The 20,731-nt window shown below is 43.4% G+C and overlaps 1 protein-coding gene across 1 annotated transcript in view; it reads right to left on the bottom strand.

Moving 5' to 3' along the window:
* Positions 1-1,397: 1,397 nt before the first annotated feature.
* tnfsf10l (TNF superfamily member 10, like) overlaps positions 1,398-20,731 on the bottom strand; it is a 39,461-nt gene continuing 20,127 nt past the window's right edge. Inside the window, exons 3-7 of the mRNA XM_079295684.1 lie at positions 5,668-5,704; positions 5,474-5,581; positions 4,244-4,407; positions 3,830-3,940; positions 1,398-3,737 (exon numbers count right to left, since the gene is read on the bottom strand). Of these exons, the coding sequence (XP_079151810.1) occupies positions 3,552-3,737; positions 3,830-3,940; positions 4,244-4,407; positions 5,474-5,581; positions 5,668-5,704 (606 nt within the window). The 3' untranslated portion in view covers positions 1,398-3,551. The remainder of the gene's footprint in view (positions 3,738-3,829; positions 3,941-4,243; positions 4,408-5,473; positions 5,582-5,667; positions 5,705-20,731) is intronic.

Consider the following 20,731-nt stretch of genomic DNA (forward strand, 5'->3'; position numbering starts at 1 on the left):
AGCCGCAACGCTTTTATAAATATGAACACAGCATGAGTCTCACGGACGGGAGCTCAGAGCGGAGCTGGATGATGGATGATGCGTGCGGCCGGCCGCCGGGCAGTTTTCTATTTTCCAACTCTACGAACTTTTAGAAATGGAAAAGCACTTTTGTGCGGAGCCAAACACAAGACCGACTGAATAACACACAGAGATTGTTTTACGTAAATATGGAACATGGGAGCGATTCAACAACGCAAACACAACTGCCAAGTTCAACAGTATTGAGCTGTGGTCTCCTATTGGATTCACAGCAGACCGCTAACTGTTGGTTTCAAATGTCAACACGCACACACACACACACACACTCCCTAACTCAAATATATACACGTATATATGATATGAAGTGACACTCCAATAAGCAGTTCTGTCCAGCTGATCTGATTTTAATTGGCCAATCAGCTGTTTTCCTTTGAGAAGTGTAAGTTTGAGCTGCACTTTCTCCCAAATCGGATACGACCACCATGTGGATGTGAGTGTTCTGTTGGTGCTGCGTATGCGGTGAGCGGAGGGAAAGGTCGAGGCTCCAAAACATCCACAAAGGTCAGGAGTCGGCAGCAGACGAGGTCCTGGTGAGCATTGGCCTAGAAGTCTAGATCACGAGAGACTTCAGTGTTTCTACGTTACCTGAAGGCGCCGTAGTGAACAGAGGGGTGTTCAGCTGGCTGCAGTCTGCCGCCTCACCTCTAGATGGCACTAAATCCCACACACTGCTCCTTTAAAACAAATCAACTACCATCGAACAAAAAAAAAGCAAAGACCCGAAAATAAATTCCCAAAACCAATCTAAACGTGTTCTGCTTTTTCCTCTTTCACATTACATATCACCATTTGTGAAGCATTTAAATGTGACTGTGTGAACGTTGTAACTGCTGAGATCTCGTCGTTAAAATGCCTTTTGAAACAATAGTTCTTCATGACTTTGATTTTCTCAGGAAACTTGCTCTCCACGCTGTAAAAGTCCACGTACACGTTCAAGGTTCAAATATTTCTTTATTTTCTCAGCAACAAACGTGCTACACATGTTCACAGCTACACAAGCGTCCAGTACAAACACACATTCAATGCAAACGTTTTCCCAGCCGGCCCGAAGGGGCTTTTACACCACTGTAATCAGAGTGTGTGTGTGTGTGTGTGTGTGTGTGTGCGTTGCATTATCGCCATCGCTCGACATTGTTTTCAGTGATCTGTTGGTGCCGGTCGGAGTGCAAGGAAGGAAAATGATTGTTGAAGTTCACCCCGGATAATAAACTGACGTGAGCAGGTGCTCGAACACCCGGCAGAAAAAAGAACAAAAGATAGCAGCGAACAACAGCAATCAAACTCAGTGAAATGTGCCTCCAATTTTGTGCTTTGCACAGAAAAATAAAGAGAGTGTGTGTGTGTGTGTGTGTGTGTGTGTGCTGTGAAACAAACCAGAGTATACGGTGACCCGGCATCGAGTAAATACACACAGCTATGTGTGAACGCGCTCTCTCTCAGGGAAAACTAATAGAAGCTCCACAATGTGTGTGTTAGTGTTATGAATTGTCTGAGCCCTTTGAACAAACATGGGTCCACACACACACACACACACACACACACACACTCTCCCTGCATGCCGCCGACTGATCACTGACAACTACCAGATGGCAGTGTGGATAAATGAGCGTGTGTTTCTTGTGTCTTTACAATGTGACACAGCATGATGTGTGTGTCTGCGGCACACACACGAGTCTGGAGGTGGTGTGTGTGTGTGTGTGTGTGTGTGTGTGTGTTGCCAGATAAAAACAGCGTGTAGGGGTCCAGTCGGCGCTGGTCCGTGCATGGTTCATGTCTGTGAATATCCTCTCACTCATCCAAATCTTTCTTTATGTGCGTCTGTGTCTTGTTCGTGAATCCGCTCCTTTTCCCTTAAATTCACCTTTTCTTCCTGTTTGCTTGCTGAACTGGTTTGTATGGTGTGTGTGTGTGTGTGTGTGTGTTTCAGTGTCACAATGGTGCGCGTGTTCCCGTGAATGTGTCCGTGTTGCCAGCTCTGCTGCTGCGTCAGCGGTTTCCTCTGTTTTCTTGTTGGCGCTCGCTGTTCGTCGGGTTCACGGTCACGAGAACGGTGCGTGGCTGCTGGTTGCATATTAAAGGAAGAGGTCTGTTTGCTGTCTTGTAAAGAACTTAAAGGTTAACTTTGGTGCCAAAGTGACGCTTAGCTTAGCACAAAGAGTGGAAACAGCTTCCAGTCTTTGTGCTAAGCTAAGCTAACTGTCCTCTGTCCTCCATTAAAAATCTTGGCAAGAAAGCTGCAAGAGTTTTCTTTTCATGTTTTATCTGCTAAAACGATGCAGGTCTGCTCAGATTTCTAGTCTCTCTTTTGGTGTCCAGATGTTGTTTTTGTATTTTTATGTGCCTTCAAATCTCCTGAGGACTTTATTTTTAATGTTGCGTGACATCTTTCATTCATCAGTGATTTGCAGGAGAGAATATTTGGCAGAATTTGGTGCAAAAGTGGTTCTTGTTTGATGCGTCGAGTGACGTTTCAGTGAGCGTGTTTTCAGTGTGAAGCGGCTCGAAACCATCTCAACCTCGGCGTCCGTGTTGTTGTGTTTGTGCGACGAGCCGCCATCTTGCTCCCGCTCTGTTTTGTTTCTGTTTCGCTCGACCGATCCTTCAAACATAAACCGAGTGCAGCTTCGCAGAGTCGAACCAGAAGGACGAGATGTTAAACATTCTTTACGAGAGAAGAGAGAAGAGAGAGAGAGATTGTGAAGTGAAAGAGACAGAAGAGAGATCAACACCACAGGCCGGTCGGGCTGCACACCGCCCTCATCCTTATCGTCCTTTTTACAAGATTTCTGCCTCCTCCTGGTTTTCATTCCTCCTCTTCCTTGCAGACTCGTTTGTGAAATAAAAAGGCACTCTGTATCCAGACGAAGCAATCCTCATCCTCTTAAAGTCTCTGCATACAATCCACAGCTCTAGTGTAAAGTCCTCGGCAAACTCCAAGTGGTTTTAAGTCCAGTCAGCGTAAAATACATAAGAATTACTTTCAAAATCACCGCAGTTCATTGTCTAAGAGTCTCAGCCATTCATATGTACAGCGCTCTGATGGCACGCTTTAAAACAAAGACGTTTATTCCACTTCAGTTGCTTTGATCATTTCACTTTCTATTGTGTGTTACGTGTACATTCTTCGGTCTTGAATCCAAATCCGAGGGGTTCCCGACTGCTTCGCTGGCGTGCGAGAGACACTGAGGTTCATCTTATTTTGGGGGGAAACGGGCAGCAGGGCGGCCTCGTGTTTTTGATCGATTTATAAGGTTTCTAGTGTGTTTTTTCTCTTTTGGACATCCAAAAAGCGTAATTTTCCTTCCCCCAATCCTTCCGTCCTTCATTGTATCCGTCCAAGCAAACTTTGAGGAATCCAAGATCCCACGGCTCTGCCTTAAATGACATTCGTACACGGATATTCAAAAGGCCCCCGTCCCATTTATCCATCTGCTCCTTTTTTTAAAAGTAATTCTTCCCATCCCTTCCTCTCAGAGGTCCAGGCGGAAGGCGCCGAAGTAGCTGGAGGAGTCGTCGGCGTTGACCATGGTCGGGGAGGAGACGGAGACGAAGAGCTCGTCGCCGGCCCTCAGCTCGAACAGCCCCCCCTGGTAGACGGAGTGCAGGGCGTACTCGGCGTCCGGAGCCCAGCACTTCGTTCCCACCCCCTTCAGGAGCTGGATGCAAAGAACAGGGGACGGTTGAAAAGGTAAGACGGGTGTTGGCGGACCACTCGACGGCACTGAGAACGATGGTGCGGCTCACGTACCTGTATGGGACTCGGGTAGGAGGTCTTCTTGTAGACGCACTGCACCAGCTGGTGGCTGACGCTGCGCTGGTCTCCTTCACTGGCTGCTGGGGACGGATAACGGAAATACACCTGGAGGCAGCAGACAGCCGAGCAGGGAGATATAGTAGATATTAGGCTCGTTCCAGTCGTTTTGTAGAGGCATGCATAAAAAAAAAACACCATTATCTGATTTATTAATCCTAAAAATGTTCCATAAATGTGTGAGGATTACCAAAATGTGGATTTATAGCTTTTATTTCTTCTTCTCGTTTGTCATTTGAGCTGAATTGCAAATATCAAACAAGTAGTTGGCAAGAAAGAGGAACAGGTTTGCTCCATATCTCCATGAAAGCAAGAACAAACGGAGGTTTTCCTCCGAAGTGAACCGCTCACCTGTGAGTACAGGTAGTACCGGCCGTCCTGAGGCACTCGCAGCTTCCCGTTGGACAGCGACATGTTGTGCAGGTGAGCTCCGAAGCTCTGATTGGCCCACGTGCGGACTACGTGGCGACAGGACTGGTGGAGACCCGGCGTGGGGATCGGGTAGGGAGGGAACCCTGGTGGTGAGGAAAGAAAATAAAATATATATATTTATATGTATATATATTTATATATAGATGTAAAAGAGAGACCAGCTCGTCTGCATCGGGCTTTACATATTTCAACAAGCATCTCTCCTCCTGTGCATGTTTGCATCATTTCCTGTCTCTCTACTTTGTGTGTGTGTGTGTGTGTGTGTGTGTGTGTGTGTGTGTGTGTGTGTGTGTGTGTAAATGCACTAACTTCCCCAACACACGATTGTTTCCTTCACATTTGTAGGATAATGTGATTCTTAAGACCATCAAAGTCTCTTTCTGTCCTGCTTCCTTATGAGAAATGCAGGCCAAGTGTGTATGCGAACATCAGCCTCTCTTCCTTCTTCTCTCCACACACACACACACACACACACACACACACACACACACACACACACACACACACACACACACACACACACGCACGCACGTTCTCTCTTTTCTTCCATCATTAATAAATGAAAACTTTATTTAATAGTTATTTTAACAATGAAATGATCATGAATCATTATTACTTATTGGTACTAACGCTATAATTCTTATTATTAGTTTCAGTAATGTGAAATAATTAGACTGTAAATGAAGTATTGAATCACAGCTGATAAGGGACAATTATACTCTGATTACATCAGTAAACTATTACGTTCTTTGTTGCACACGTTTAACATTTCATAAATGACATCAAGTATTTGTTAATTGTTAAAAAAATCGTTAGTAAAACATCAATAAATGTTTAATAGATGGAACAGAAACCAATTATTAACGAACTATAATATGTACATTTTTATAGATGCTTTAAAAAATATTAAACATTTAACAAAGTATTTTAATCATCAATTAGAACTTCATGAAAGCTTCCACGCGTTTATAAACGGTTTACGAATAAATGATTAACCATGAGTGCATGTGTAACGATGTGATGTTTAAAGATTACAAATCATGAACACAGCAGCAGCCACAGACCTCATGAACCTCTGACATCTCAACACAAACAGGCCGTGATAATCCTTTCCACTCTTCATTCCCCCGTTAGAGAAACACGCCTCACCTGGAGAGCTGCTGTCTCTGAGGGTCAAGTGGGCCGACGGCCTCTGGGCCACCGAGGTCATGAACTTTGACCCCGAGGTGTTGAAGGGGCGAGGCATGGTTCTGGCCCCTGGGGGGAGGGGAGGGGGGAGTGTTAGAATAAAAATGGCGGTTGTTGCATTGTGGTGTGTGTGTGAGAGAGAGAGAGTTCCTCACCTATGAAGGTTTGTTTGGAGATGATGTTCTCTGTCACCTGAAAGAAAAGCAGCAGGTCAACAACGATGTGAGAGGAGAACAAACGGCTTCATTTGACTTTGATAACGAGTGTGGAGTTAATCATGACTTCCATACGCTGTAAAGTTCCTCACGGCGTCTAAACTCTGCTTTTACTGTGAATAAAAATCTTCACAGAGAAGTATTTTGGCGAACAAGAAGTCACTTTCTTGCAGCTGGGAGTAGCTCCTCCCACTCTGTCATGCATTGCATTGTGGGAAAACGGCATCTGTCAACACCACTCTGTCACTTCAGTGTATATGGTAGTATTGTAAAGTCCGATGTGGCGTTCTTTGCTGTCTGAATGTGCCATATCGCTCTCCAAACAAGGTTCTGATTAAGTCTGGTTTGAAGTTAGAAGACGGGCCACATCTTCCTCCTCTTCCTCCTCTTCCTCCTCTTCCTCCTACTTTCATCAGCGCAGTAATTAACCCCAAAAATAAACCTCTCCCTCTTTTCTTGCCGACAGCACACGCCTCCTCTCTGTGCCGTCTCTGCTCTATTTCAGCGATACATCATCATTCTAACTCCGTTTCATCTCACCAGATGGAGACACACACACACACACACACACACACACACACACACGCACGCACGCACGCACACACACGTGAGCGCTTTCTGTTGACCTTGTTTTTGTCTTTCTCACTTTGTAAATCAAACCTCAGTCGCTCCTTTGAATGTATTTTCAGTTATAAGATCACAGGTTTACTCACCTGTTGCTGGTCATGTGGTCTAAAGTCCCTTAAGCAAGGCACTACCCCCCCCCTGTGGTATAAATCTCCCTGATTAATGTGCTGAAAGGCCACAAAACCTTGAATATGATGAATTCCACCGGTGTTTTTTACAACGGTCATCCAGCTCTAACCGTGGTGTTACGCTTGGCAGCGAGCCCGTTTTCTCCCCAAACTGAACGCTCGACGCAGCGCGGCTAATTGGAGGTGATGGCTCTGGGGTTTGGCGTGTGTGTGTGTGTGTGTGTGTGTGTGAATGCAGTGTATACCCTCTTTACTTTAAGGGGAACCCAATACGGCAAAGCACCGGGCGTGTCGTGCCCGTCTCCGCCTCAATGTCCCGAAAGCAGAAAATGAACCACGCACACTTAAAGAAAAGAGGGGAAATTGCCTCGAGATTTTCTAGCCCAGCATGTGGCTGTGGTCGAACAAGAAAAGTAAAAAGAAATGTAAAAAAAGCCGCTTGGGCTCAAGCGTTTCGGGGCGACATGTTTTCAATAGGAGTTCCCGCCTGCTGTCTTGTAGAAGCTTAAACGCTCACATGGGAAACTGTCGGATGGCTAAAGCGTGAACTCCGCCGAGGCTTCGTGCATAATTCATGTTCTGCACAGCGGTGGAAGCTTTCTACGGCCTCCCGAGGTACATTGAGAGGTGAACACCGCCGCCACGCAGAGTTATCGTCCACTTACAGCGTTTTCTTACTCTCACATGTGCATCTGGTTTGCATAATGTGCGGTCGGATATTTACACGCTCGCAGTAAAAGTCATAAAAAACCTGCTTGAATCTTAAAGACACTCGATTAGAGAAAATGAATGAGACGATTTGAGAATTCATTTCCAGTCGGAGACGTCCATGGAGACGTGGAAACAAAATAACTCAACATGGCGCAATACAGTTCAGATAAAACTCTGGCTGTGCCCAATTAAGTCTTCATTTTTCATATTCAAAACACCAGAAACAACGTAGACCTAAACACACGGCTGTAATCAGGTGTAACTCGTTATAAACGGTACGTTCTTGGCTCCACGGGTGGTTTAAGTGAGATACATTTGGCAGCAGCTTTTAACTTCCTGGCTTGTTTCCAGCTTGAAGTCATTATTCTGCACTTTAATTGAAAGGTCAGTTGCTGACATCATGAGATAATCCCACATGATGAAGGCTTCAGTTTGATGACGAGAGCGTGATGTAAATGAAACTAGAGTTAAATTTGTCCGATTTAGTTTTTCTTAATTTAGTCGTAGTCTGTCGTCAAATGTTCCTGCTAGTTGTTTTTTAATAACATTTCGTCGACCTCACGTTTTTAGTCACGTTTTTAGTTTACTTACTCAAAGAAACTAGAAGTAATTTTAGTGTGGCTTTAGTTATTCTTCTTTTAGTCATCAGATTATATTGAACATTAGCAAACAACTTTCGCCAAAATATTGAACAAAACTGCTCCATTAAAATATAAAAATCGAATATTACATTTCCTCTCCATCGCCAATGAAAACAAAGAGATTTTGAAAAGGTTTTTGTTTCTTAAACTGCAATGATATCGCATGTTGATTTGGTCATTGACGAACATATTTCGTTTTCGTTCACGAAATTTACACCGAAAGACGCCAATGTCCAGATTATACCAGCCGATCCTCGCTATCAGAAAGGGGTTGTTGTACCATAAAGATCCATGAAAGCAAAACCTTTTATATATTTACATCGAGAGTAATTTAACATTTATTTATATAAGAAAATAGATAAAAGACATGTTTTCGCATGTCAAAATATTCATTGATATGTCAGGATAACATGGAACAAGATAATTTGGTTGTGATCGTGAGAAAGGATCTCTATACATTCTTCTTCTCTGTATTTAACAGTAGGATGATATATATTAAGATATACTTTATTGTCCCCAAGGGGGGGATTTAGCATTGGCAGTAATTCTGCACACATCTGCACTCCGCTGACAGACATTACAGTTAAAAAAAATACATTATAAACCGGGAGAGAATCATAAACGTCATAGAGACAGAATACATGAAACAAAAATACAACAGAACCACTTTCTAGTGGTTTTCTTATTGAGTCGTCTTGTTTACATTCGGAGGAAGGAAAGCTTGCAGAAACAGCCTGAAACTAAAGAACAGGAAGCGTCAATCTTTGAAAAACAACGATCCCGATCTACAGCAAATTTCACTTTTTCTTAATTCTCCTGTCCCTCAATCAAGTGGATGCCAGCGCCATGTGTTGTTTTCTTTGTGGAGCCACGTCGTTAGTATTTCTCTCGGCTGCCGTGAGCAGCATTCGGCTGCAACAAAGGAGCAGCAGTCCTAGTAAATCTGTCTTCTTTAGATGCTTCTGGGACAACCCAGACGGCTCCCTGGGTATATATTCTGTAAGGTGAGCCAGATATCTCACTCCAGCGGTTATATAAGGAGCAGCTCTGCAGGCAACTTCTAGTTTTTATCACCTTTTGTTTCAGGGATGTCTCTTTTAAAGAGAGGATATGGGTTAAAAGGTCACAAGCAGGACCGCACGGCATGCATGCCTGAGGGGCACCAACATGGCCTCTGGTGACTTAGCGCCCCTGAAATGTGTTTCTCCGACACTTCTTGCTCTCCAGAATGTTTGTTAGCAGTTTGACGGACTGGTGACGTCCCTCCCTCCCCTCCCTCCTCTCTGGCATCAACTAAAAAGTCACTCTTTCGCCTCCAGCTAGTTCACAACGCAGCAGCGGGGCTTCTCGCGTCCCCCCCCCCCGATCCTGGCTTCTCTTCACTGGCCTCCAGCTAGCAGCCTGAGATCCTCAGGTGGATCTGTTCCAAAGTCCAGGCTGAAAACTAAAAGGTGACCGTGCTTTTGCTATCAGGATCCCTCGGCTTTGGAAACGACCTGCCTGAGACGAGGCTCGTATAATCAGTGATCTCTATCAAATCACTTCTTAAAACCTAAAAAGCAGCAACAGTGAAAGCAGCAATAGTTAAAGCAGCAACAGTGAAAGCAGCAATAGTTAAAGGAGCAATAGTTAAAGCAGCAACAGTGAAAGCAGCAATAGTGAAAGCAGCAATAGTGAAAGCAGCAACAGTGAAAGCAGCAATAGTTAAAGGAGCAACAGTGAAAGTAGCAACAGTGAAAGCAGCAATAGTTAAAGCAGCAACAGTGAAAGTAGCAACAGTGAAAGCAGCAATAGTTAAAGCAGCAACAGTGAAAGTAGCAACAGTGAAAGCAGCAATAGTTAAAGCAGCAACAGTGAAAGTAGCAACAGTGAAAGCAGCAATCGTGAAAGCAGCAACAGTTGGTTTTTCGGCAGAGATTGACACAAACAACCACAAACGATCCCGTGGTCAAACCTGGTGTGAACACATCGTTACAGACACTTAAGTGGATCCGATGAGTCGGGTTTCAACTCTCTAACCGTTAAACATCAGCCAGGACTCACTGAAACGCTTTGTGATGTTTCGTTGTTTTTTTTAAACAATAAATACTGTACGACTGACCTCGCTAGAGGGTCACTTCCTGGTGGCAGAGAGCACATTGGGATTAAGTCATATTTATGCGTTTTCATCTTGGTTTTACTCTGAGAGACCCTCGTTAAGTGGGCTGCTTTTTGTTTCCAGGGTATCGTCCTGCAGCCTCTGATGGGACAAGTTCACTGCCAGCGTGACCTTTATGTTGGTGTGTGTGTGTGTACGGCCACCAGGGCAGTGTGTGTGTGTGTGGGTGTCTCTCTCTCTAAGGGCTTATGACAGCCTGTAAAGCCATAAGTCTTCAAAACCTCACCAGCTGCAAAAACACCAACAACAAATAAACCCTGAACTCTCCTCTCTCTCCCTGTTTAGAACAGACGGACAGAAATAGTCTGGTTTCCTCACACTTTGTCTGCAGCCACACGTAAAAAAAAAGCATAAATAACAGAGACATGAGAGGTTGCTGTGAGTAAATCCTTCTTGGCTCGTCTCATCCACTTGTACAGCCTCCTCTCCAGAGTACAGATGTCACAGCAGGTGTTGCAGCGATGACCTGACTTTTAGTCCTCGTGGGCCGAGCTCCAAAAAACACCAGACCCTACACCTCCCACAATGCAACTCTGTCTTGGTACTGCACAATATGCAAGACCAGTTGAGCCACTTTTATTCTCTGGCTTTTAGTTGTTTCCAACTCCTCAGAGCGGACTTTTTTTTGCTGCCCTTTTTGATTCTTTACACATATATCTTTCTTGTTTATTGTAAATTTGTGTTTGTACATTGTGTTTGTACATTGAGAGCGGAGTGGAAACCGGTGACAAATTCCATGTATGCGTAAGCACACATGGTAAAGCTGATTCTGATTTAAACGTCTTTCTATTTGAATCTTGCTTTATTTAGCTCCACATCGATGCACATTTATGTCTCTATGTGTAGGTTTATACGTCTATCTTTTTGCAGCAGTTTGGAGCAAAACCAGTACTTTATAAATTAAATAAAACAATTTAAATCAAAGGATTGTACGTCAAACGTCATGAATGCATCAAGTCAAATTATTAGTATTTTGCCTTTTGTGTCCAAACTTTAGAATATCTTTTTCTTACCGTTTTGACTTCAGAGTGCGTGAGAATGCAGCGCCAAAAATCAGAAGTTGGTGGGAAAAAAACCTCCCAGAGAACGAAAGATGACGGACAATTATGAGGAAAGGAGAGAAGAAGAGGAATGAGGATTAAAAGTGAAGAAAAAAAAAAAGGTTTCGGGAAACAGAGAGGAGAGTCAGCGTGGACAGGAGGACTGAAAGAGAGGATTGAGAGGAAAAGAGGGACAAGTATGCACATGAAGGAGCGTTTCTTCTGCAGATTAGCAGGAGCTGCAACCCAATACTTTAATATGCTGCTCGACCCCGACAGGCCTGGACCGGCAGTGTGTGTGTGTGTGTGTGTGTGTGTGTGTCGTCCAGATTCAGTGTGCGTGAAAATGTCTTTTTTTGGGAAGTGTCTAGAAGCAGCGAGTAAAGGTTTTACGATGCCTCGATGCCAGTCACTGATAGCAGACCTGTTCGCTGTGTACCGCCGAGGAAGCACACACGAGAAACAACAGATGGATATCAAACTTTCATTGCTTTTTATTCAGAGTCTCGTTTCACACAGACCAGACTTTGGGTTGTTCCGAGTCTGCTCTCGAGTTCACCTTCCTGTTTGTTTGTGTCTCTTTCTGTACTGGCCACAATCACAAACATGAAACCCACAGTGGAGGAGTTCCTACACCGCTGACTGTTGCGTTATCCTCTGTCTCCTCCCTCTGTGTGTCACCTTTAATCTATTTTTACTTTCTTGTTTAGTTTTCGACTCATGTCTCTTGTTGCAGCGTCCACTCTGCTGCTGTAATCCTGCAAGATGTCCCCGCTGCGGGACTAATGAAGTTGATCTTATCTTTAACAACGCGCTTTCTTGTTGCTCCTCAGGACACAAACATGAAAGTAGGCCAGGGGCGGCGTTGTTTCACAGTCTGTGTTTTTTAAGTTTCATTTCACACGAGCAAATACCTGTATGGGTGCGTCATAAAAAAGACAAAGACAGACATATCATGCTAAATGGCAGCTGCGTTCTCTGGGACAGCAGAATGCAACCTCAGCGCGTGACGTACGTTAGCTTTTTTGGCGGGGGAGATTTTTTGTTGTTGCTACTTTTAAGTCCACAATCACACTGCCGACGGAGTCGTAATCAAAGTAAACGCTACGCGTGTACCACGAACATCAAATCCTGCGGAATTGCTCAAAAGGTTCTGCATTTCATCTCAGCTTGTTGATCATCCTGTGAAGAAGTGGGCGTTGTAATCGGGTAAACGTCTGCTCACACCTCCATAAAAACATAAAACCGAAAGCATAGATGCTTGCCTCATTCGTGCACGTAAACGCCATCATCCGCGATATCTTCTCAATCTGTTTTATTGTTCCCGGGAAGAACTCGGGCCGTGTCGGTTTATGCTGACTCGCCACAAAAACACAGATTATAACGTACACGTGAAAAAGTCGAGAAGTTTTACCGTGTAAACACGTCTTCACAGATTCAGAGACCTGGCTTTCTGCAAAGTGTCTCTGTGCCTCACTGCAACAGCTACATCTGTTTAACGTGTCCGTTACCGCAGGTTCTACATCTTCTACGTGCACGTACACGTTACAACACGTCTCCCATCAAAAGCCTCTCGCGGGCTCTCGTGTTAACGGCCTGCAGAGCACAAGTCAAAACCAAGGACCTGAAAGAGCAGAAGTATTTCTACGTAGAAATGGTGTCATATGTACTAAAACGGAAGAATAAAAATAAATAAAGTAGTACTAATGAAATAGAATTACGATAAAAGTTAGATCAATTTTGTTAAAATGTTATCTAGAAAATAAAGAAAAAATTAAGGAAGAAAAATGCAGTAAGATCAGAAAACTAAAATAAAAAAAGATGGTGTTCAAGATAAAAGTTTTTTAACGCAACAAAACTGGTTGGCCGAGCTGCAGTTTACACTAAATCATCTCTAAAGGACCAAAAGAAGAGAAAAGTGCAGCCTTTTTCATTTAGAAATGTACTTTACATAAAGAACACAGCTGGTGGGTCTGCAGGGTGGAGAGCCTCAAACGTGTCTTGTTTAGACTGTCGAAAACGAAGCCGTTTACCAGTTTCAGCCGTTGTGCTTGCAGCGCGGTGACTTCATCAGAGTCCTGTGTTTATTAAACTCTTTCATCTCACGGTCGTGCTTGTGCCAGTATCCCGCTCTCTGAATTATAAAAGAAAGAGATGAAAAGCCGAGCCAATGGCGACGATGTGGCCGAGAGACGATATGAGACAGAAAGACTTTAACGAGTCACAGAAGTGTACTGTGTGGATTTTATTCTTTCTTTATTCTTTATTGAGACGACTCAATAAAAGCCTTTGTACACAAAGTCATCCTTGATTGAGGTAATGGAGCCGCAACTTCATCAGACGCAGCCGAATTGTTTTTTAAAAGCCGTGTTATAACGGAGACAGTGTTGGGCTTGTTTATCCCAAAAGAACCACTGCTGAGTTTTCAGCTGAGGCTGGAAGAAAAAAAGCCAAATGTGCAACAATATTTGGTCTGTAAATGCCTCTTGTACAAATATGCTGATCCCACGAGGTTCTGCATCCTTATAAGGGTTTTTGCAGCGGCGCTGCCCGTTGTAACCTAAGTTCAACTCTTGTACCCGGACAGAGGAGGTTAAATAAAAGTAGACGGGGCTAATAAACAACAGAACCCCCAATTTCTGGCTGTCCGTCCCCTCAAAGGTCAGCGCTGTCGGGATAGTTTGCTGCACGTCAACGGCACAAATTTGTGGGAAATATTAACACGAGTCTGGCTTCTGTTGGTTCCAGCGCTCGCTCCAGACCAGCACGACTTTGTTTGGAGCGGGGGGAACGTGTTGACGTGGAGAAGCAAAGTCACTTCGGGCTTTACGCAGGACTTAGTGCGAGTTAAAGCCGCATACTGCAGGAATGCTGAATGTTCGCTTTATTATACCCGTTTTGCAAAACACCCGGGAATGTGCTGTGTGTATGAACAAGACTGAGAACGGGCGACCGACGTTGTTCCTCTCATGGGAGTTTTCTGCTCTCTGGAAATTCCCTGAAGATCATGAGAGTCTGGCGTTTGCTACATGTATCGTGAGAGCACAGAGGCTTCTGGTGTTTCAGGTTAGACGAGTGGCTGATGCTAAAGAAGCTACAGAAAGTACGCTTCTTTTTTGATTTGGAGGGGCGCTTGCTTGACTGGAACTCGGCCTGAGGGATGAATGAGGACTGGGAGGGTGGTCGACACCGGACACGGAGGTCTTTTGTGTTTGTGTATCAGCTGGAAATCACCAAACAACACTGTGTGAGCACAATGACTGACACTAGCTTTTGATCGACGCCCATAGCACACGCTGCACTATCCCTGCCACCCTCTTTGTCGCTTCGGCGAATAACCGGTCGTTTCGGTCCCGGTTTGTCATTCTTTTACGCTTTTTTCATGCTGATTAACTTATTTCAAAGAACCCTTTGAGCACATCTCTGGTAAACACGAGACTTGAAAGAGTGCTTTTGTGTGATTCTCAGTTGTAAAGATATGTCCAAAAAGCCCTTCAATAGTCAAGCGACTGTAAGAGCAAGCGTGATATGGTAGCTGCACACAGCTGTGCTTCACACAGTCAAACTAGTTTTCTAGAAAACAACTGCGGGCAATTTATAAATGAAAGCTGCTGTTTTATCGCTGACACTGAAGGGGATTCTTGCAAGGGTTGCTCAATTGAATGTCCCAAGACTTTTCTTTCAGCCTCTAACTTTTGTTTTTATTACGCTTGATCATACATTGCAGAATCACGCGTCTCTCGACTTCTATCGGAGCTTTGTGAATTAACAATGTACAGTTCGGTGTTTGTCCGAGGGTCATTTCAGCGCACTCCATCTACTTTCTTTTATCTGGAGATAATTCTCTGAGCGCTTCCTCAATAAAATAACTATTTTCGCGCTGATTTCTAATCTTTCGCATGACAAACAAGAGACAGAGTCCACTCAGAAACAACCCTCGAAAACAGACCCCCGCACATCCCAAATGCCTCCCGTCACTGCGCTGCATCATTTTGCTTCACACGGACTTCCATGGTCCACTGCTTTCTTTGAAGCCCGCTGGGTGTCTGTCCACACCCTCACGGGTAACGCCAAAACAGCTGCTTTACATCAGCAGTCAGAAGCCAAATATTTGCTGTAACATCACTGCTTCGACACAGAGCAGATTTTAAAGATATGGCACCCACAATGCATCTGTGCGAGCTTTAAAGAAAGAGATTAGAAATACCTTAGCGTCGGGTCAGAAGGCTTAAGTACAGATAAGACGACTTCTTCATCTTTAATTATTATTATTGTTGTTATTAGATTCTGAAAATCATACAAGAAAATTGTAAAGTTGTATTATTTTTTAATCAAGCATCATAGCTTTTTAAATGGACCTAGGGGGAGACTTTTTCGCTGTGTCCAAAGCTGAGAATGAACTTTTTAACCGAATTGTTCTCACTTTTATATTTGATCACATTCAGCTGGTGAAAGACAGACTTTGATTTTGAAATCCGGAGATCTAAAAATGGGTATGGTTTTGGTTCCTCCCTAAATGACTTATACCGGAGGAAAGGGGAAGATCGCTCTTCTTCAAACGAAATAGCTGCGGTTCATTGAAGCGTCAAGCCATTTGGACACAGCCGGTTGTCTGCAGTACATGTGGTAAAACGGGATCAAAAAAGAAAATGCAAAGAAAAAACAACCTTTTGGATTGGCTGTTCAACAAATATTGCTGAGACCCGCCCCTGACTTTTTCTTTCCCTTCTATTTCCTCCGCTCAGTTGTGTTTAATTAAAACCTCATTCTGAGTATTTCCTCCTCGTCGCTCGTCTCTTTCATTTGTTCCTGTATGGCTGGGCTTCTTTCCCCTTCTCTCTTCCTCCCTCCTTTGCTCTTTCTTTCATTAACTGTTTCTTATGACTCATCCGGTTCGGCTTCGTTCTGCACTCCCATCGATCGCTCACGGTCTACTTCATCATCCTCACCATCATCATCATCTCATGCCAACACCAATGCTGTCATCGCCTTCTCTCTCACACACATTTGTCACGTCATTACGTCATCGCTCACACAGAGCAATCTCCATGCAGAGCCAGCACGCATTAATAATAATCTCCAGGAGATCAACTCCACCGATGCTCCTCTTTTACATCATCTGTCTTTATTAGTTTTCCATTCTTTTCTCGCCACCTCATTCTCAACGCTCATCTCGTCATCATTCTCATTTTCTGAAAAACCCCCGTTATATATCAGAGAAGCTGTTGATGGAAAATGGCAGGCGGTTAAAAAACCCGAAATACTTCGCAGGTGATTGATAAACCATCTGTCAATCAATCTTTTACCAACGCCGGTCGGGAGAAGAGCGAAAACATCTCCGCCGTTCTTTGGTCTTCTTTCAACGATATCTGACACAGAACCTCTTCAGGAGCCGCCATTGTTGTGCATTCAAACCGCTTAATTCAAGTTTATCAAAGAAACTAAATCCAAGCTTCTGTTTTGGACTTGGACTGTTTTGTGAGAGATTTCTTAAACTTATTACTGAAATTTTATTGCATTTATGTGGGTAGTGTGGTAGATTTGCTTTTGCGGTAAGGGGCCGTGATCTGCTTGTCCTGCCGGCACCTGTTAGCTGCAGCAGCTGGGATTCTTTAAGGAGACCAACAAGCTGCAGCAACACGCCTCTGCAAGTGGCTTCGGTTAGACTTGGGAATGTTACGTCTTTCATCCCGGTGACCCTCTACTCTACGTTCACGGGGGGTTTTCAAACAACGCTGATTGATGGTCTTTTTAAAGAAACCGTTGGTTACCTCTGTGACCCAAATGTAAGCTAATACATGGGAGGCTGCTGGGGAGGGGGGCTAGGAGATGGTTAGCTTAGCCTCAGCTTTCCAACACTAATTGAGATAAACCATATTGCAGGTAGGTGGATCTTTTCCAGCTTTGGACAGAGCTAAACAGTGTTAAACAAAAAGAAGATTGGTGTGATCTCCGGTACTCTCACTGAAGCACTTTCTAAGGAAAGAGACGGTGCCTTCTTGGTCTGCCAGCTCGATCTCACCACCATTTTGGCCTTTTGACTCAACAATTCCATTTCTTCCTTTTTTTTTCTTAATCCCTGGACGCAAGCTGATGAAGAAAACAATTCAGTGTTGTTGTACAACATGAGCGTGACCCACAGCCACCAAGATGCTCTGCTGGAGCCGATCGGTCCGTTGGAAAAGTAGAATAAAAACAAAGTGCTGACATGGAAATGCATGGGATTAGCTTGATAATACTGGGATGTGTGAATGTTTGAGGGGGGAAACATGTAATTGGATGTGAATTTGTTTGGATGGTGTGTCACCAGCATTTACACAAACTAGACATTCCTGTTCCCGTCCACTGAGGAGCACAGGGGCATGCAGCAGTGCAAGTAGAGCAGAGAAAGAGAGTTGAAGGAAAAGGACAAGAGAGGCTTTAACAAAGGCAAACGTGGTGGTTTGTGTGTATTTGTTTGGGGGGGTTGTAGGAAATGAGGGGGCTGAAGGTTTACTGCTGTCAGCGTCCAGACATTCAGACGAAGCGGCAGAAGTCCTCTTGACTATGTCTGCAAGAAGATGACTTGTATCAACGGAGTGACTCTCCAACCACAGCTTCCTGGAGTCCTCTGTGTTTCCATGCTGATTCAACATATGCACGGATAGGAATGCGTTTACCTACTGCAGCGGTCTTTGGGTATTTATTGTGATTGACCGACGTCTAGACCTTTTTTCGGGTGATTTAATTCTTGTGTGTATAAACACTTCTTTATGTGCAATGAGGAATACAAACTCCCGTCTTGGTGGAAAGCAAATCGCTTGTCTGATCAGATCCCACTGGTCGATGCCAAGTAATACCAGGTGTTTATAATTGAACAGATGGAGAGGTGCCCCGAGGCTCAAGTGCTTCAGCACAAAGACGTTGCATTCGCACGTTTTCACCCCCACAACATGTCAATCAGGAGCAAACTGGTGGTTCGGTGTCTCGCGTAAGCAGAGCTTGACACACGCTTGATGAGTAAAAATGTTTTCACTTCAAGCGGATTAAACGGCGGTCTCTGCTGTGAAAGATTGTGTAACCAACAATGTTACAATTAACTTTCATACACTAAAAACACTCTAAAAGGGTTAAAGTTCTAAGAAGAGTAACTCCCAGACCGGACAATGCAATGATAGAGACCTGTCAATCACAGTAGCCCCGCCCTAAAGCATCCCCTGCTTTATGGTCTGTGTGACTCTAAATGGACCATAATGTACTAAATGAACATCATGCTGTATTGAAGAACACTTGAAACTAGAGATTGAGACATAAACTCATGTTTACAATGTTTACTGAGGTAATAAATCAAGAGAGAAGTAGAGTCATTTTCTCATAGACTTCTAAACAACCAGAGGAGTCGCCCCCTGCTGGACATTCAAGAGAATGCATCTTTAAGACACTTTCTACTTGGTTTCACTTTTCAGAACCAGATGTTGCCGCCCGGTTTACAACATTACAACAGTGTCTGTTGCAGACACACCTGGCGGAGATCTACGCCGAGTGCACTTTTCTACTGTGAACTGTTTTTGACTGAGGTCTGGCACAGGTTCATGAAACATCAGTTTTACATATAACGCTGGTGAAAACAAAACGAGTTCAACCCAAACACTTGGCCCCGCATACAACAGCTCAGCTGGAAGTGTGTATTCAAAACTGTGTGTTTGCCTCAAAAACACCCAGAAAAGAACTGTCTCAAGCACTGACTCATAAAACACACAAGTTAGAGCACATAAATGTAAACATGTAGGAAAACAGGCTCCGTGATTTATTATTCATTTTCGGCTCTGAGGTCAGCAGTTCACCGTTATTGATTGGTTTTGTGATATACAGTTGACAGCCTTAATCAGAAAGTTGTGTTTATACTTGCACATACCGCCACCATCACCAACTACCTCTCCACGAACGTCAAGAAAATAACCCCAATGATGCTGATGGGTTGCTGTTTTAACTGTCTGTAGCAGAGTCAATGAATCCTCCAATGGTTTGTATGATATCTTACGAAAACTTACTCAAACTGCATTTTCCTACAGAAGTCTAGCAACACGTGTCTATTTTTGCTCGTTACATGCATACAGTCTTTTCAAAAATAAACTTGGATAGGTTTAGGAAACAAAACTGTTTAGTTGGGTTTAGGTCAAGATTGGAAAATACTTAGTTAGGTTGAAGAAAAGATGGTGAAATACTTAGTTAGGTTGAAGAAAAGATGGTGAAATACTTAGTTAGGTTGAAGAAAAGATGGTGAAATACTTAGTTAGGTTGAAGAAAAGATGGTGAAATACTTAGTTAGGTTTAAGAAAAGATGGTGAAATACTTAGTTAGGTTTAAGAAAAGATCGTGAAATACTTAGTTAGGTTTAAGAAAAGATCGTGAAATACTTAGTTAGATTTAAGAAAAGATCGTGAAATACTGAGTTAGGTTTAGGAAAAGATTGTTTAATACTGAGTTAGGTTTAAGAAAAGGTCGTGAAATACTGAGTTAGGGTTAGGAAAAGATTGTGAAATACTTAGTTAGGTTTAAGAAAAGATGGTGAAATAGTTAGGTTTAAGAAAAGATCGTGAAATACTTAGTTTTAGGAAAAGATCGTGAAATACTGAGTTAGGTTTTGGAAAAGATCGTGAAATACTTAGTTAGGTTTAAGAAAAGATGGTGAAATACTGAGTTAGGTTTAAGAAAAGATCGTGAAATACTTAGTTTTAGGAAAAGATGGTGAAATACTTAGTTAGGTTTAAGAAAATATCGTGAAATACTTAGTTTTAGGAAAAGATGGTGAAATACTTAGTTAGGTTTAAGAAAATATCGTGAAATACTTAGTTAGCTTTAAGAAAAGATCGTGAAATACTTAGTTTGAGGTTTGAGTACCAAATCCACGTCGTCAGGTTTAGGAAAACGCTGGATGGTCAACGGGTACAAACTGAGAAGCTGTCGTACTCTCACATTTCCAATACTCTTCCACTCAATCCAACTCCTACATTGATATGATTATCATACTCACTGTCCTAAATGTTTCACTTTTGTTTAAAGATGCACCTAGAGCTACAAATAGCATGACTGACCAGATGAAACGGGCCATAACGTCACCATTGGACGAGTGAGAAACGTACTTTTATTGAATAAAACTTGAATAAAACTTTTATCAAAAGCAGACCTGCTGTTTTTGATCGAAAATGAAAAAGTGTCTTAGGACTATCTCGGTTTGTGTGATTCAACACATGTGCCCCGTTTATTCATGTGTTACGCCCTCGCAGCTGAAGGTTCCTCCGTAACGATGACAAATACACCCAATTAGTCCCACCCAGAGGTTCAGTTCTGCATCGGTCCACACATGTTTCTGAGCTCACTGTCACCGGGCGGATTCCTGCGCTCTGGAACCAGCCTCCATCTGTTCTCTAACCCGGGGTCAGCAGAGTCTGCTGCGCACACTTCACTTCATATCCAAAATATATCATTTAGGAATTCCAGATTACAGTCTGGCAGTTTTGTCAGTTCGCGCTGTCGAGACGTAAAGTCGATGTTTCAGAATGTAGGAGTGGTTTTAATTTAATTTAATTCTCTTCCCTTCATAACATTTGTTTTGTTTCGCCCCGATTATTTCTCGTGATGTAGTTCTGATTGTTTCCTGCTTTCCATTTACAAAAACACCTCCAGCTAAACCATCCTTCCATCAGATGGATTCATTTG

Source organism: Melanostigma gelatinosum (genome assembly GCF_949748355.1).
Source record: "Melanostigma gelatinosum genome assembly, chromosome: 23".
Taxonomy (NCBI): Eukaryota; Metazoa; Chordata; class Actinopteri; order Perciformes; family Zoarcidae; genus Melanostigma; species Melanostigma gelatinosum.